Source organism: Accipiter gentilis, chromosome 29, assembly GCF_929443795.1.
Source record: "Accipiter gentilis chromosome 29, bAccGen1.1, whole genome shotgun sequence".
NCBI classification, from domain to species: Eukaryota; Metazoa; Chordata; class Aves; order Accipitriformes; family Accipitridae; genus Astur; species Astur gentilis.
In genome coordinates, this window is record NC_064908.1 from 16,027,435 (window position 1) to 16,046,763 (window position 19,329).

Below are 19,329 nucleotides of genomic sequence, written 5' to 3' on the forward strand. Positions count from 1 at the left end.
TGCTTTAGGGCTGAATTATTTTACTACTTTCAGTTCTGAAACATGACAAATCATATGCACTGTCACTGTTCATCACAAGTTTTCTAACCACTTAATACATGCAGATTTTGCTAACATTTTTCATTACAATTTTAGTAAAGGGAAACATCTGTTTCCCCCCGCCTTAGAAAGTATACTGCAACTTCCAAGCTGCCACATGCCTTTGAAATTCCATGTTTAATCAACGCCATAATCTCTTCCACAAAAAACCACCAGCGCTCAGATAAGCAGCCTTACAACAACAACAGCAATCCCCCCTCATACCAGCATGCATGTTTGAACATTTCCAGTTTTCTAAAGAAAAGAGCAGCGTTGAAAAATCCACACCAAACCCAAGGATTTTGTTGATCAAATAATGAAATAAATAGTACAAATTCTGGAATACAAAATTTATTTCAAGCTTATAAAAGTCTTCAACATTGCAAATTCTGTCACAAAACAAACTGTACACAGATATTTTCATTAAGGTTTAGAATAACGATTATTACTGCCAGATCTCCCCAGACATACCGTTTCAGCTCAGCGGCATCAAGCGATCACGCACAGCTTCTTACCATCTTCTTCAAAACACATTAGTCTCACAAATGCCTTGCAGACTGATGGCTTTTGAAGAGTCAAATGTATTAGTGCAACCTCACTACTTAGTACAGGATGAAAGGTTCAGAAATGGAACCACCTATTAAACCATCAGCTCTCTTCCAAGCCCGACAGATTGTTCCCTCCTCGTGTTATCAATGGCTGGGTTACTATTGCCTGCAAGTGTCATGAAAAGCTTCAAGTGTTCGGAAATCCCTCCATGTAGGTGGCAGGCCATCCTGCAGAAACTTTCCGCAGCGCTGGCACGGAGCCTGGAACAGCTTTATGTAACTTCTTAACCAGGTCTAAAAGGAAAAGGGAGAGAAATTAAGAAAACTGGATACGGACGTTCCCCTTTGTCATCACTCTTGTCAAACAGTGATAGCAAGGACAGAGAATGTACTCTGGCGAGGCCCCGTGAGGTACACGGTGGTTTTATAAACAGAAAGATGCCGAAGATTACAAGGTCACTCTATAGCTGAACTCCCTGTTTATTAATCATCTTTTGCTTTTTTAGTCACTTAAGCAAATTTGTTACTAGAAATTCATGCACTCTGAGCAGGAGGTATTTGCAGCTAGAGAATCATGATGGAAAGCAAGTATTGTAACACTCCTCATATTTTTACTGGAATGTAATTGTTCTTGATGGGTACCTTCTTCAACCAAATATTGGTTTGTCTCTTCCTATGATCATCTATCACACCCCTGCTGCAATCATACTGCAACGGTCTGAACTCTTCATCGCTGAAGATATAAGGACTTTCACAGCAAGCTAACTAACTTCCTCTCTAATGCGATTTTAAGATCAATACTCCTTGGTCATAAAAATACTCTACCATTTTAAATCTGATTACACTGATAAATATATATATATAAAGGCTACTGCTGAACAACACAGAGTAATTTCAGGTGTTCCTAGGTAAAGTTCCTGCCTCTAAACTGGATTGTTCCCATCATCATACATAGCAATGGGCATTACATAAGTCAATTCCCAACTCAAGGAGATACGCAACCAAAGAACACCTAGACCAGCAGATTTATACTGTGAAGGATGCACATGAATCTTGTCATTTAAAGTTCTATTGAATTACATCGATAAGAGAAAATTGTTCTCTGAAGAAGAGGTCAGCTGAGTTTATTGAAACAAATCCTTCCATCTTCATCAGAGCCTTCTCTATAGCAACCAAACCTTTGGCCGTCAATAACTCTCCTCCAAAAGAACTAGATCTTCTCTGGGTTTAGCAGTAAATATGGGGACAAGGGCAACAGAACACTACAAGTAAATTGCTGTTATTTACTTCAGCTTGGATGGGCTTTGCTTGCACTACAGAGAAATCGAATTTTCTGAACTATAATACAAAAATAGGTAAATGAAGTTAAATTGTGCACTTGAGACATCTGTTGAAAGGAAAAAAAAAAAAAAAAAAGGCATTCTTCATTCCCAACAGAAAATTAGGGCTTCACTACATCCTGTCATGTGGATTGCACAACTGACATGTGAAAGGACCAACATATTGACGTTTATGGTGTACATCTGGTTTTGCTTTGTTAAAAGTTTTAGTAGTGTTTTATCAAATCAATAAGGCAGGTCCATGGCTTAAACAAACTACCCACTCTATTAAACATTCATTTTCAGAAACATGTTGAAACATGGATTTGATGAGTGAAGAGTTGCTTTCACCTTTCAAAACCTATTATTTTAAGATGCACTCCAAGAGAAGAGACCTTTGCAAATCTCTCACTTTAGTGGCCTTCTTATTAAATAAACAAACCAGCACAGCAGGTAAGGGAGTCTGACTGATCTGAAATTACACAGTGGAAATTAAAGACATAAAAGACCAAATGCTACTGTACACACCTAAAGATTGTGAATGGCAAAATTAGATGTTTGTTTTTAAAAGTCTCAGTTACATTGCTCCAGGTGAAGGGGTAAAGTAATGGAAGTTAAGTGAAGGAAAAAGTCTGAAGAGCAGAGAAAACTCTCCCAAAAGCCTCCTTTGGGAGACTGCAGCAGACAGAACAGCAATAGTCTCCACTGCCAAAATTCATCTTGGTAGAAGGAATTCTGAATCATAATCAGAGGGTCAGAACAAAGGTTTAACAGGGCTGCTTGTATTCAAGTTTATTTCACAAAATTCTAAATACAAGCAGAATTAAAGGTGATAAACTTAAATCTGCATATCAAGGTAGAGCAGTATTTGATTAATTTTACTCCGTAAGAAACCAGCAGAATACTTCAGCGAGCATTTCCTTGATTCCCCAAACCACCTGCTGTTGTGCTGGGCAAGTACATGCAATTCCTTAGGAACAACATTGGGGCTGAAAGTGGATACAGCAAAATGGACTCTTTCCGATCACGTTCCCCCCGCTCATCATACTCCAAATAACGCACATCACTTCCCATACCGGACAACCTGCCAAGCAAGCTGTCTCAGCTGGAACACACTACCTGGGAGTTTCCTCTTACTGGGGAACTTCCAGTGGAGCAGACTTTCTACATATGGAACTCAAGTCCTTGCTCAGTATGAACAGTGTGGAAGGGCTGGGCCATAGCAAAGATATTGGTTCATAGAGTTTTTCCTACTGCCTTTGGAGATGACCCAGAGTAGCTTTGCAAATAGGAATCATCAAGCTAATACTGAGATCTCCGACAGAAGAACCGTATACAGCTCAGTCTTCCAACACCAATTATCCCAGGGTAATGAGAATGAGCTCTTCATCCTAGTCCAGGTATCAGATACAAAGAATTACAGTCATTCTCTACTGCCTAGCTTCTTTAAAGAGGGGAAATTACAACTGCATCAGAACTGCCTAATGTCAATCGCTGTAAGCATGCTAAAGTCTATCTGCAAAAATGTATTTTCCAATACACTTACCATGAAAGATCTGACTACCACATCTGGCATTTGAGGCAGCTGGTAGTGCAACAGAGCAGTGGTCGCATGATCCGTCACCTGTATCAGCCAAAAGGAGAATATACGCTTATTCATTCTGTATTTCAGGCCAAGTAGTGTTAATCTGCAGGAAAACAGTATAAATTCCATGGGGAAGTAGCAAACCAAGGATTACATGACTGTGAAGACGTTCTCAAAGTAATTTGGGCTAGTTTTTGACAGCTAGCTTCCATTCCCTCTGCCAACTTCATACAAGAATCAGCTGAAGCAATCATGATAATTAACTTCGTATGCATACAGTAAAATCAAACACACCTTTGGAAGTTCATAAACATAATAAAAGCTATTAGTGTTGGTAAAAGAATCTAGACTGGTAGCTAATGTGAGCCAAGTGATGAGAAAGGTGTCCAGCTCCATGCTGCATGGAACAAAACTAAACTAACATGTTTCACTTCCTACTTCGGACTACCAACCCAGCTATAAAAAGGAAAAAAACCCCATCTTCTGTACCATATAAAATAAAAACATCGATTGCAGATAATTTGCCTAACTTTCAAATGTTTACAGCATAACAGCAGAATCTGTGCTTCTGTGATTAAAATCCCATGTATTCTGTGAAATCATAAACAAGCAAAGTCACTAAACAAATCATGTCAGAGGAAAGTACTCTGGTTTTCTCTTTAAATGTTCCCAACTTTTTGTCTTTTTTTTTTTTTTAGAGAATATATTCCCTTAATCTATGATGATTGACTCAACAAAAGAAAAAAACATTGTCAATAATGTAGCTAAATTAAATAGTTATGGAAGACTAACTTATAAGAACAGAGGTTAAGACTTCAAAAAAGAAAAAAAAAAAAAACCCTGAAGTTTTGGGTTTGGTCTGTTTTAGTGAAACCAAACCAAACCAAAACGAAAACCAAAACACCCCCCCACCCCCGATAAAATACCCTGAATTGAAACTGTGTCTTTACTAGAAAAATGAGTACACTCTCTCCATTTTTTAATGGGAAAACTTAAAATATTTAATTCTTGTAGTCCTATTTCAGGTTGCTTACGTTGAACAAACAGGAATCGAGCTCTCAGTTTCATTTCCTCTGAAAACAGGAATCAATTAATATGATTATGGTGTATATATACTTGCATTAGTAAAAGATTTCTGATAGAAAACTTTCTAATTTCCCAGAGCCATAACAATATCTTACATCTGGGAATTACAGCTAGACAGAATACATATAAAATGTGTATTTATAATAACAAGAATTAAAAAAATAAAAATAAAATCAGGAAGACCAACCAATGCTTTGATAGGTTTTTTTTGCTGGTGTTTTTGGTTTGGGTTGGGTTTTTTTGTTTGTTTGGTTTTTTTTTAATGATTCTGGAAGGGGGCAGTTTCTGACAGCTGTGATACAATTCACTAACAGTATGCAGCCTGTCAGCTCCCTAAGTTACTAGCACAGTCAACAGCTTACTTCTCAGAAGTTCTAGGCTGAATGCAGAAATTCTTGGCAAAATTCTTTGGGCTGGACTATTAAAGAACTCAAGACAACACAACCACGACAGGTCTTTCACATCTTGTAAGTTGTAAATCTATCAACGGTCCTCATCAGTAATATCAAAGCATCCAACAAACTACATGGTTGTCTAGTTAGTGATTAAATAGTATTTTCTTGTTTTAACATGGAGAAGTAGCACTCTTCTCAGGGTTTGTCTATATACTATAGCAAACTTTGAGTAAGATGAAGTGTGAACCGAAATTACAATTACTATTTCCAGCTAACTCCACTTGTTCCTGATTTGTAGTTAGTCTAATTCAGCAATGTGAATTGTGCTGAAGCACTCAAACTTTCACTGGTGGAAAAGAGGCTCATGCTTGAAGCTATTCAGGGAGGTGAATTTGTTAAAGATATATTCCTGAATAAATCCATGTATAGACAGGCTCTAATTCACACCATACAAACTTCCTCCGCAGAACACTACATCAAATTAGTCTGTCCTACACTGAATCCAGTTTTAAGTTACACTACAGTTTTAGAAACACATTCTGCTCCCCATCATTCATGCACAACTAACTCCAAAAGCAGCTCCATTCAACGTGAATAAGGACATGCGATTCTGACATTTGGAAAGGAAAACTTTTGGGAACGGGCACATTCTGGTGAGTTTGCAAAAATATCACAAAATAGACCTCAGCCTGCTTAAGCCATTTATATTTTACCATATAACAAAAAAATTAGAAATAACGTGATTAACAGTGCATTAATAACACAGCACAACTCAAATCAGTAATTTCTTTTAAACATCTCATGTAGCGTTCAGAAATGACTGTAACCCAAGCCCCACTAGCTATGTGAATTTTTTTCTTTTAAGATGGTGCTTTTATAGGATAGTACCAGACATGTCAAAGAATAGAAAGTTCTGAAGATATTTATGAGCAGCCGCTCTCCTTCTGCTGTATCTCTACTTCTAACAAACTGTTTTGCCTTTTTTTTTTTTCCCTCCCCTGAACAACAAAGTTTTTTTCTCTTGGCACTGAAGAAAGTTGCTTAAAAAAAATACTGCTATTAACAAATTTAAATTGACTGGCCACTTTAGCAAAGTTGCACATATGCTGTTGCTATTGTAATGTAAAGCTAATGAGATTCCACAGGGAGATAAAAGCCATCCCAGCATTGCTAGAACACTAATAATGTTTTCTGAACAAAAAGGAGGCGATTTCTACCATAAGCAAGTGCAGATAAAGTGATTCCAAGAAGATCAAAGTGGATGTCAAATCTGAAGAAGAGGAGTTGGGGAATGACCCCTCCCAACCCAGCAAAGAACATGATGTCAAACAAGAGAAAAGACCTGGGCAAATGATAAACTGGCCAGTGCATGGGAATGAAGGAAGAATTACACCCCCCCAGGTTAAGAGAGATGATGAGAGAAAACACAAACCAGCCAAGATTAAAAAAGAGGAAAAAAAAAAAAGAAAAAAAAAGGCGGAGGGGAGATGATCAATACCCAGCTTTACTAATGGCAATACGATTTCACACCAAAGCAAAGCAAAACAAACTGCATATGCGCCAGCTCACTTAAGGGACACACTTTTTCTTCCAGCCAAGTTGGAATCACAAACTAATTTATTCTGGGTGTAGGATGACATTTTGTACATTTCAGGGTTTTATTTTATTAACTTTACTTTTATTGCTCTACCTTACCTACTGCTATCAAAGTTATCAGTCACTTTCTAATTTCTCTACCTCCTTCTATACAGCAACATATTCAGAAGAGCACACATTGATTGGGATAGCTGTTGCTCTGGACCTTGAGATAGATTTTTCAAGAGATCTTGCAGAAAAGCTCAATATTTCACAACTCATATATTGAAAAGCACTTGGAATTTTTGTTCAAAAAAAAAAAAAAAGGCAAGACAAGGCAATCTCCTGAAGCACAATTTTGCTAAATAAAATAGCTATTGTTTAACTAAGCACTTTGAGACAGAGCAAAAGAGACTTCGGTAACATGGGGAAAAAAATTCTGGCAGTGACTCACTGTGAACAAGAAAACTTCCCTTCTTGTTAATAGTTAATTATATCGCCTGAGATTTTTTTTCCCCCCTTTTCACTTCTAAATTCAAGTTGACCATAACCACGTGCTACTAAAATGCACCTCTGCTCCCTTGTCTAGGGCACTGCATACACCAGGAATGCAAAACAGACTTGATACTGGATCAAACTTAATCTTCATTGCGACTCTGTGCAAATTAAATCCTACGTACTTGTCACTTTTGGTGAACAACCAGGCCCCAGCGAGCGAGCAGGGCTGCCTGGGTACCAGCCTGATGTGAGAAATGACCGGCTGAGCCCACACGGTTGCTCTGCTCTGCAGCAGAGTGGGGAGACCTGGAGTCCCGACTTTCCTCTCGCAGCCGACGGCTCAGCTTGTCTACTGGGTAAAGTTATAAACAGCTCATGAGACCAAGACCCAGCAATGAGCAGAAAACAAAATCCCTGTTATTTGTCTCAACCGAGCCAACACCAGTCATTTCTAGAGCATTTCTGTACCCACTTGATAGTACTGCTCTGCTGAAATGTGCTTTCCAAAGTGACATATCCAAAAAAAGGCATTATTGGGCCTCGATGACAAGTTTTAGTCACATAGCATCCCCAAGCTGAAAAGTCATTAAAAAAACCAAAAGCATTCTACAATTCACAGTTTGAGAAAGCTAAACAAGTGCTTCCTCTAAGTGGAATAGGAAGCACAAAAACAAAGGCCTATGGTATAGTTTTGCTCCACCATGGACTAGGTATGTTCCATAGATGTATGAACCTACAACTGGCATAAAAACGAAAACATAAAAATACAAACATCACATGACTAAATTACACAAACTGTCTCTCTCTCTTCTAGTATTTTATCTCACTGCCAATAAATAGACTTTTCAAAAGCAGGTGTAAAACTTCCTTTAAGAGTCATAACTTTCCTTGCCACTTACTTATTGGTTTATTCCCTCAAGTATGGCACCGACAACTCCATCTAATATAAAGGGATTCTCTAAATCCCCTGTAAGGTTTTTAATTCTTTTTTTAAACCCTGCTAAGTTCATGGCCTTAACAGTAGCCTCTAGCAATGAGTTCTGGAGGATGATCACAGCACTAAAAGAAAAAGAAAAAAAAAAAGGAAAGTTATTTTATTAGTGTTTAGACCTTTCATAGTGTGGAAAAACTGCATGAGTGCCTCTGTTCATTTCCAAGGATTGCCATTACTCAATCTTCTCTCCAGGACCACGTTTGAGTCTCTCTGGAGGAAATCTGGTGCACAGAACCTGGTGCCCGAGAGGCGCTCGGAAGGATGATGGATGGTGCCTCTACAAACAGGCACTGATGAACTCCACAGAAATCCTTTACACACCCTTCCCCACGCCCAATTCAGTAAAGCACTACCAGACTTTTCTGAAGCATAGGATTTATCACTTGTTTTCAGAGCTCACAGAGTGTTTACGTTTTTATTTCGTTTGTTCTGCTTATTTGGACTGGGTCATAAAGATTTTATTTCACCTAAGGAGGTCTTTGAACAGCACCAAGTACTGATCATGCACAGGAGCAATCATGCAGGTGACCCTGGAACAGTCCATCTCCTCTCCTTGAACAGACATCATCACTAGCCCAGGATTTGTCTCATGCATGCATTCATCCCGCATGTGATTTTATTCTGAGATTATTGACAAGAATACATCTTCATACATTACAATACTTATGTGCCCTTGTAGTGGTGAAAATTGTGCTCCTGAGTTCTATCACTTTGGGATTACACAGCTCACAAACAGCTGGATAGGCACAAACAGCTTCTCAAAGTTTAGGTTAAAACGTGCTTTGGGAAGAAGCATATCAAGCCAAAACAAGAACAGTTTGTGGCATGCTAAAATTGACAGACCATTTAGGTGAAAATAAGAATGGGACTCCAAGATCAGAATGACATACACGGGTTTAAATCCTATGCATGTGACTTGAACAGCCAGACTGATCACATTACACAGCAAAACCAGCCACGCTGCTCTTAACTAAGCAGCTTGATAAATGAAACAGTTAATGTTTGACACCACCTCCCATTTTGATCCACTCACACCAGATCCACTAGTCTGTATTTTTGCCTCTTTTTTGAATGCAAAGCTATGAGTATTGCACCATTCTCTACAATACATACTTTTTTAATCCTTTACACAACGACCTGGCATATTATGCAGCCCTCATGTACGCTCTTCTTCCCATCGAGATTTAAGCCCCCAAATATTTCCTTATTTCCTGTTTTGTTCCTCCTCTCGCACTAGTGGATCAAGAGATGCAAGGTGTTAAAATAAGGAGGTTTAAGATCAAAACAGTTGCCGCTCCTGTGGAGTTTAAATGTCAGACCAACGTGGAAGTCTGAAAAACCTTTTCTCTGCTCCTCATGCTTTTGCCCTTTCAGCCTTCCCTCTCTTATTTCCCAGGTCCATTCTCTGAATCTAACCCTGCTGGTGGATTCAATGCCTATAAAGCTTATTCACCCCAGGACCAGATTCAAGGAGTCTCCAGGGAACTTAGAAAATGACTGTACACTTTAACAGTAATGGGCCCTCCGGGAGCCGTCCCCCATCAAATTATACACACTCGGGTATCCTGCCTAATAAGGAGAGAGAAAAGGCTTGCTGACACAGCCAACGTTTGCAAACAAAAAGTCAGGACAAATTTAGCTTCGTTTGACAGGGTTGAATTGAAGATCAGAGGTCTCTGGTCCTTAACCTAGAAAGTCATGCTGCAACCCTGTGAGAATTTGACAGGCCTGCAGCTACCCCAGACAGGTATCTTGTGAGCTCCAGATGTTGTTATAATATCACTGAAGGCAGAGTTTGAGAACTCGGTCCAGCTTTTAAAGAGAAACAGCCCTGCCCTTCATAGCGATGACTGATTTTACAGCGTTAAAGGCGGCAGAGCTGAAAGGGCTACTCAGCCTCCTCGGTGCGAGCGGTTACTCATCCGTATTTTCCCTTCTCAGCACAGCACTTCCACATCGTCACGAGAAACACATTTCAAGAACATTCAGATGTGCTCCGACACATTTACTGATGATTTTTTAATGGCATGAAAACATTTGTTCTAAAGATCCTGCGGTACAGATCCTACGCTAGTAAGAGAGTATAATAGTTGCTCTAACACTATTTTATCTATTTCCTTCATTTTGCTACTGCTAAATCACTAGTCCCGTGTCCTGGTTTCAGCTGGGATAGAGTTATTTTTCTTCCTAGTAGCTGGTACAGTGCTCTGAGTTCAGTATGCGAAGAATGTTGATAACACTGATGTTTTCAGCTGTTGCTAAGTAATGTTTAGTCTAAAGTCAAGGATTTTTCAGCTTCTCAAGCCCTGCCAGGAGAAAGCTGGAGGGGCACAAGAAGTTGGCACAGGACACAGCCAGGGCAGCTGACCCAAACTGGCCAACGGGGTATTCCATACCATGGGACGTCATGCCCAGTATATAAACTGGGGGGAGTCGGCCTGGGAGGGATCGCCACTTGGGGACTAACTGGGTGTCGATCGGTGGGTGGTGAGCTATTGCACTGCGCATCATTTGTGCATTCCAATCCTTTTATCATTACTGTTGTCGTTTTATTAGTATTACCATTATCAGTTCCTTCCTTTCTGTTCTATTAAACTGTTCTTACCTCAACCCACGAGTTTTACTTCTTTTCCCGATTTTCTCCCCCATCCCACTGCGGGGGGGGGGGGGGGGGAGGGAGCAGCTGTGTGGTGCTTAGTTGCTGGCTGGGGTCAAACCACGACATCCTGAGTATTATAAACGGATACAAGTGCAGCTTCAGAGAATAAAGAGAAAATCAAACAAAGCACTACAGAGACAAAACTTACTATGCTGAACCACAGCATTTTCTATCATCTGTTTGAAAACCTGACTTAGGTCCTAGCCTTAACTTCTTTAACTATCAGCTCAATAGTACAGAATCTATTGATTAGAAAGTACTATCACCTTGCATTTTTATCACATTTTTCATGCAAGAATCTGAGAGCGCTATGCAACCAATTCAGCAATAGCTCTTGTGAAGTCAGCAAGTATTACCCCAGCCTAAGGGATACAGAAAACCAATCCAAAGAGAGGTTAAGTTGCCCAAGGTAACACAGTGACAGAGCTGGGAACAAAATGTATAAAAACACTATTAAAAAAATGCAGGCAGCTGTTCAACTGGTTACAGGCAACCCTTTCTCCTGCAGTCTTTTCTTTCTGGTTGTTGGTTGTTGGTTTTTTTTTTTGTTTGATTGTTTTTTTTTTAAGTAATACCAAATGTATTATTATTTACCAAGTAAGAACTGGACAACAGCAACTTAATATTCAGGTCATATCATATTATTTCAGCAAATTAGGAAGAGAATAAAGATTCTTATTTATTTATAATGCAGCCACACAAGCAGCAGTAAGAGGGGCATTTCATGTTTCCTCACATTCCCTTCCTTTCACTTTTGGTCTGAAGGCCAACACCTGGACCTCAAGAGAAATTTACTCTACGTATTTATGCTCCCTAAGTCCTTAACTTTGACTCCTAAGCAAACCTGTACATGTACTCTAGTCTGTTACCTTGCATATAAGCAATTAATATTATATAATCAAATCATCAAATTTGTTATCATTTAGCACAAATGATGGCAATATGGTCTAACCCTTCCAAGTTATTCTAAATCAAAATATCCAGGAAGGCAACCTTAAGCCCAAATGAGCTTAGAACCTAACACACATATGGGGAAATTGAGATGGTGCACTTAATTACAGAACCTTAAATGTATTCCACTGCAAAAGCTACTTAAAAGCATACTCATAAACAAGTTACTAAGATTTACGCTGGTTTACTTCCTACTATATTACCCTACTTGACACTAAATATTTTTGGGGAGTGAGAAAAAAAGGAAGAATATTTAATCCACTGATCCCTGGGGTAAAGAATCAACTGCAGCAAAATTTTGCTTTAATGCTAGGCAGAGAGGGAGAGCAACCAATCTCCCCAAAAGCAGTTCTTTGATCTCTAGCAGGTTAATATCACAGGTCAAACATCTTCCCTTCTAACTGCATCTGAAATCTTGGAAGGAAGATGCACAAATACAGCCAATATGCCATACTTTTGACCCCTGGTTTTATGCCCTTTTGAGTCCCTGACCCCTATTTGTTACACAAACTACAGAAGTAGATGAAAGGAAGCTAGCACGCTAGCTGGAGACTCAAGCTCCTTGAACTGTGGCTTGAAGGTAAGGAAACCGGAATTTAAACCCAGATCAATCTGAACTTACAGCATTTTGACAAGAGGCTTTCAAAGAGAAATCTTCTCTTCCCTGCCTGGAAAATAGCGAGGTATAGATCCTTTTGAAATACACTTTAACCTTCTTAGTAGTTTTATACTTACTGCTCCCATTCTCTCATCGGTCTTTTCTTACTTTCTGGAATAGCATTAATTTCAGTTAAGTTATTCCTCTTGTTTACACCAACATGGGAAGAGAAGCAGGCAAAATAACATCATGGAATAAATTTCCAAACTCATTTTGGAGAGTGAGTTCTACTGATTTATTAAACTCAAGCCCTCAGGAGAGGGGCGCAACCAAAACCAATGAAAACAACAAAACAAAATCCAAATGAACCTGAAACAGTCCTTTCTCCCCCAAAAGATATTAACTAAAAAAGTGTGCTTGAAGATTCCTCATGAAACTTCAAGGCTAGAGTAGTATAATCTCTAATTTCCTATTCCAAACCATGAACTGGAACTATGATGGCAAATAAATCCAAATTAAGTAACAGCAGAAGTGATCTCCTTTTCTACTTAGTTTTCCATTTTTACAGATTATTGTTTGTTATTTGCAAGTTGTGATGACAAAGAAATACATTCTGAATTCTTTTACATAAGGGCCTAGATATTTAAAATAAACTCTGCAAATCTCCTATACACATTAGGTAGAGAGAAATGATGAGACTTACCTTCTGAAAAACTTGATAGTTGGATTTAGACCATATATCAAGCTACAGTAGGAGAAAAAAAAAAAAAAAGAAAAAGAGTTATATATTACCACACATAAAGAAGCAGCTTTACAGAGAAAAAGAAGCTAAGTAGCTGTTCAAATTAAAAGAACAGGCAAATGGATCTATGGAGACATACTTCTCAGTTCACTATTTTGAACCACTGCCTTTACCTGTTGCAATCCAAGAAAGGGAATTAATGACATAAGATTTCCTTTGTATTGCAATGGAGAACGAACATAGTTCATCACAGTTTCAAAGAAAAAAAAAAATATACACACAAGACCTGTTGAATTAATGTGTTCTCTTTAAAAACAGCAAAATCTTCATTTGTATGCAAATATGCATCAGCTTCAGTCTGTTTCTAAAATGAGGGCATTTTTACTAAGTTTATGCTTGTCTTGTGTCTGAATAAGTGATTCAGTTACAAACGACACAAGGAACGTTTAGCTGAATTAAGCCAAAACACTGGTCTACTGGGGATAAATAAAACATCCCTTAGGAAACTTCATTTACATTTGCAGACAAAAATCACACTAAAAGAGATTGAAGGTTGTAGATAACTGCACACATCCATGATGTAAACATGTGCTCAGCTATATACAAACTAAAAGAACAAAATTGAAACCAGTTTTATTAGCCCTGGAACCCAGAAGGTAAGGCTGTCCTTGTTAAACAACCAAATGGTTCATATGTTAAACAATTTCGACTGACATGCTAATGCTTTTTCAGCCCAGCCCTGTGCAATATCTTGTACTCTGTCAAGGAAAAGCAGCAGGGAATAACAAAAGAAACTTCCATCAATCCCAGACTTGCAAATCACTTTTTTCCTACAAATCCCACTATACTCAACAATTCCATATGCACAAAACTTGTCACAGGAAAGGTGCCTGATGCAGCATTAACCTCAGGAATTTCAGTCTAGACAGAAGAAAATAATTTTTTCAGTTAATTTAAGAAGCAGGGGTAGCTCCTCTAGTGCTTGGTAACATGGCTGGACACATGTTTTCCCACAATGGGGGTTCATCTCCTTTACTATAAGGTACAACTGATTATTTTAATTCTGTCTTACATGCCCATAAGTCCTAGCTGAAATTACAAGTCTTTTAAAAGGCACAAAAAGAGTCTGAAATGAAGGAAGTCATATGAAGTGAGTAAAACACACTAGAAGGGGGGGTGAAGGAGGAGAGGGGGACAGAGGCAGAACCCAAGTAATTAACTCAGGTTGCTAAAAATGTTCAGAATGCTAAAAGTTCCCATTCTTTTAAGAGTAACACTGTTAAGTAGCCCACTTATAAATACTGGTACAGAAGTGACTCTTGAATCCCCAATTCTCAGTCTGGACAGGAGGGGATGTTAAAGACTTTAAAAATCACTTCAGGACAGATGTTTCATGGCTTAGTACTGCTGACCTTGCCGTGAGACAAAAGGCAGCTGATGTCTCAATGCCTTTTCCAGGTTAGATGAAGACCAAAGTACCCTGAGGCATGTACCTACAAACCTTTTCACATTTACTGGCTCTTAGGGTGGGATCAAGAACCTGTGTGAACACCAACCACACTCATATGCTAGAGTCCACAAGCAGCGGTTCAGCCTGGACTTGGACCTGAGCTTGATTTACCCTGTAATAACAGACCTGTGCCTGTTGAGAAGGAATCATTGCATTTCCATATTAGAAAAGTCTACATTTGAAAATAAAAAAAATAATGCGTATTTTAAAAAAGCTATTTTCATGTAATTTAAGGCTTTCTTTGACTGAAGAGTTGGAATGCATATATGGTTTTGCTAATCTCTAGTGATCAAACCAAGTATGTGATCTTCTCTAGTTAGACTCAAGATTTGAAAAAAAAATAAAAATCCACTTCAGATGCTGCATTAAGATGAATCCAACAGGTTCTGAATGTTCATTAGTTGGCATGAAGACTGAAGAGCTGAAAAAGTAATGAATGTCTGTCTTACAGATATGATGTTATCCAAGTTAAAAAAAAAAAATAAAAAAATAGCAAAAGCTACCAAAACCCCCAAACCACATGCATACATCCTAAATGACTGCCCACCTTTTTCCCCCTGAAACAGAGGATTAAGGCAGAGGCGGATTAAAGAATGCATCGTTACAGGTCTATTATTCTTCAACTTTTCACTTTCAATCAAGACACACATTTGTAACTAAAAAACTGCTGAAAGCACAATTTCAGGGCATCCTCTGCATGTGAATTAAACTGGGACTTTTTTTCCCAATGCCCCACTCTCCCCACCCACCCCCAGCATAAGTAACAAGAGGCCATTTTCTGAAGGTCGTCTGAACGATTTCAAAGGCGATAACAAATCAGAATGTTCCCTGCATCTAATATCAAACAGGTCCAGTGCCAACACTTATTAGAGAAATCGGATTCAACCCCCCCTTCACCGAAACACACACACATCCAGCTTTGAAGTGGAAAGAATGCAGGGATCAGAAATTACCCGAGAGACAGCTCTGCCTGTCTTTGAAGCTTTCCTTTGATACTACTATTTCTTTTCCTCTCTTACCCTAGGAGGCTAAAAGCTGCCTTTTCTTATTGATATGGGGTAATTAATGAAGCCGTAGCATTAACATAACCCAAGTTCCTTAACATGATAATTCAACAGAGACACTTATGTTTCTTTAGTTAAGACTAACGGATGCAAAAATAGGAATTTGGCTAGGCAGCAATGTTAAGTACCCACTCTAAATACGCCCTGTCAAGGTGGTTCTTGGTGTCTGCATCCAAAGAAAAGCACAGTATTATTATGCCAAAAAATCCCAATAGGTTTTTATTTTTATTGGCAGACTAGAGGTACTAATGGCTCAGCTGACAACAAGCCTGCCCTGAAAGGGTGAGCTGCATAGCTTCATTTATCCAGGAATCAGGACAACACTATTAATTAATTACTATCCGTGGTTAAATTCCAGTGCACAATGAGTATGTCAAAGTTTGAAATTAAGGGTGGCACGGTGCCATCACTAAAACCACAGGGCTAATTTAAATGCATCAGGTTGTGTTAGACACAATGGGTTAGTACAGTAAGCAAGAGAGACTGCAGAGCAATCAGCGTACAGAACCCACGATGTGACAGAGGCTGCCAGATCTCACCTATTGTTTTTGCAAAGCGTCACCAAAAACATCTAAGTTATGCAGCTGGCAACTTGGCAAAGACGTATTCTGCAGGGTTTGTGAATAATTCACAAGAGAAGTACATGAAGCACTTAAGAAATGCAATGATTCTTTGTCTGTATAAGCAAAGTTTGAAAATAAAACTCCAGAACGTAGTGTCTTATTTTACTCGCTGCAAGCTGAAGAAGTCTATTTTTTCACCTTAAGTCTGAAAGTATTTCAATCTGTGAGAGGGAGTACCCAATTTAACTAGACTTCAGTACAGCAGAAACCACGTGAAGCTTCCACATAAGTACCTGCCAACCTACACAGCACAATGTACAAGCACACAGCAAGCTGAAGCAGCCTGGATAATGCAATGTCAGCTTTCCTGTGTAACTGCTAGTATGCCACCATGCACAGTCCCACAACTATGAGAAACACCCCTATTTGGTTTTTTTCTCGACTTGCCTGACTAATGGACCAGAAGACTATCAACGCCTCTGCTGTTTGCGTTCACCTCTTCCCTTTTTCTTCCCAGTAATGCAAATTTTGCTAAAACACTTGTACTTTCAGAGATAAACGATGACTCCCCTGATCTGCAAGCAAATTGTTGGCCTGTTCTGTGCACAGCCTGTTTTTCACTTATCGTCTGTGTGATCATTCAAGTCTCCCAATGATGGCCATTTCTTTTGTTGAATACTGTTGAATATGTTTTGTTGCCCCAAACCCTGCTCTACTTGGAGAAAGCCCCCCTTCTGAATTTCACTTTTGTTACCTGAAGGACCTTCTGCCGTGTGCAGTTGGGAGGATGACTCAACAGACCCTCATTCAGCTATTTAAGCGTAAAGAAGCACAATGACTTATCCAGTGTCCCTTCTTCAATGTGGCTTACAGAAAAGACAGGAGCTTCAGAACTGCCACACTGTATGTACTGTATGATACCACCTAGTATCATAGAATAAATATGCTAACCCCCAAATCAGCAATTACTGTGCAAACTGCTCACTGGAAAAACAATCACCTCCCACTGTGATCCTGAGGGTTCTCCGTATTTTTGTTATTTAATAAAGATGATACTCGCTGATCTCCTTTTTCATACTCTTCTGTGTCTCCTCTGAATGCTAGAGCATTTTTCCCCTCTATCAGGCTAGAAACTGAGAAGCTAGAATAGCACGGTGAAACCTCACTGGAGTACTTTCCCCACAGCATCTGTTGTGACAGAGAAGGAATTGGAATGGACTATGTTTGCAATTGACTGTAATCGCTCATTCCCAGCAGGCACAATAAGTAAAGCGAATCATTGCAAGAGCACAATCTTATTCTTATTCTCCAATTACCAGTGTAGTTAATTAGTGAGAAAGAGGGAGCTCACTGTTTGTCAATATGTGCTCCAGTTGGCAAAACTAGCAAGCTACGCATTTATTCAATCTTCCAAGCCAAATTTACTCATTATTTAAGTGGCTGCAACTCCAATTCTACTTAAGTCGAATGAAATGTTCCTATTTATACCTAAAGCGCAGACCTTCGGGTTTGCGAAAGCCCTGGGATGGTCCAATGGAATAGCAAACCGCCACGTAAAGGTGACAGGTTCGTGCAGCCTCGTGGGAGCAGTCACATAACCTGGCTTTGGACACAGAAAGCTAAATCGGTAGAAAACAGACTCCCCTGCAGACTGGCTTAAAGCAAGAAAACAAGCCAGGTGTTAGCACCAAAGCTCTGGAGAAGCTGAACTGCTCCCCACTGACAGCAGACAAAGGTTAGTGCCCCGCACCCAAAGCTGGTCTTGGTGAGTCCCGCTCTCCCGCTCCCAGCAAACGATGACAGCGAAACGGTATGTGGCTCTCGAGAGAGTTAACCTTGAGCTAAACAGAAGCCCAATGCCAGATGCCAAGTTTCAGAAAGGAACTCTTTTACTTAGCTTTTCACCACATATAGCATTATTGTATTTCAAGGGAGCTTCAAAGGAAACCGGATTCATCAGAGAAAATGAGCACACCCAAATGAAGTGTGACACAGGAATCCATCAAGCACTGTCAGTGCTCTTTAGGCAGACTATCATTTCACTGCTGAGCAGAACTTGGGGTGAAGAAGGGCTGATGCTCTAAGTCTGTATTTATATGCTAATATACAGGGAGTATAGTGCAGCTGCTTCTGTGGCAAAGTGGTATTTAAACCTGCATATTTGAATAATGCAAATCAAAATCGGGCAATTTTTATTTTACTACTTCTTAGGCCAATCCCCCGCCCTTCGAGTGAGAATCTCTCACCTGGGAAATACAGCTGTACTGTTTCCTTCAGCAGATCAGCTCCTGGCCTTTTCTAGAGAACAGAGGTTCAGACTCAGAGCCGCTGAACTCTGGGTCAGTACACAATGTGCTTCTGTGTGTTAAAACACAGTTATCACTTTTGAAAGGAAGAAAAGTCTCAACTCATTATAACATGGCCTATGGGTGCCAAGTACTCATCTTGATATAATGAACTTTTTATTTTAATAGGTTTCATAATCAGAAGAGAAAGCTCCAGAGAGAAAATGTGAAAGATGGAGGTATTTAGTGCTGTTACTGGCAAAGGAGAGTCCTGGCGCATGCCTCGGTAAGAGAGACCATTCCACCCTGAAAAGAGAAACCAGCTGAGCTGAAGGCCGTCAGGTCCCGTTAACATCTTCTGATGCGCTAAAGAGAGCCATATGGAGTGTGCTGCAGTCAGACAAAATTTGAGGGTTCAAGCAGGGTGAATTGTTCGTAAGACAAATCACTTGTGGAAACAGGTAACGCTTTAATAGCTGCTGTTCAAGATGTGCTATTACTGACAAGAAAATTACTGAGGACTACCTACCAATGATTCGCACAGTTGCGTTTATCAAGTTGAGCACAAACTAGCCCAAGATTTCCCAATGGCTCTCAGAAGAGAAATCTGAACCTTGGGCTATTGATGTGCCCGTACACTGAAAAAATGTTTTCTCAGTAGACACTATTAATGAGGCAACTGGGGTCTAAGGTGATAAATTAGAAATTCAAGCAAGGGCTTCAGAGCTTAGAAAGAAGTCAGACATTTGGGTATGAAAAAATCCAAGCAAAGCATGATAAATTTAAACCTGAGCGTTTTGCAAAACATCCACAGAGTCTTTTGACAGTTTTATGTTTCTAGCATACTCGTGATGGGATTCCTGTTCTCTGTCATTTAAA

General features: G+C 39.5%; 1 protein-coding gene across 4 annotated transcripts in view; it reads right to left on the reverse strand.

The window, feature by feature from the left end:
- Positions 1–419: 419 nt before the first annotated feature.
- Positions 420–19,329, reverse strand: part of MED27 (mediator complex subunit 27) — a 96,036-nt gene continuing 77,126 nt past the window's right edge. Inside the window, exons 6-8 of one of the 4 annotated variants that reach the window (XM_049832041.1) lie at positions 12,990–13,031; positions 3,492–3,569; positions 420–920 (exon numbers count right to left, since the gene is read on the reverse strand). In XM_049832041.1, coding sequence (XP_049687998.1) covers positions 786–920; positions 3,492–3,569; positions 12,990–13,031 — 255 coding nt within the window. In that variant the 3' untranslated portion in view covers positions 420–785. Of the gene's footprint in view, positions 921–3,491; positions 3,570–12,989; positions 13,032–17,231; positions 18,464–19,329 lie in introns of those variants that run through there. The other 3 variants (XR_007509921.1, XM_049832043.1, XM_049832042.1) reach the window with 3 other exon arrangements.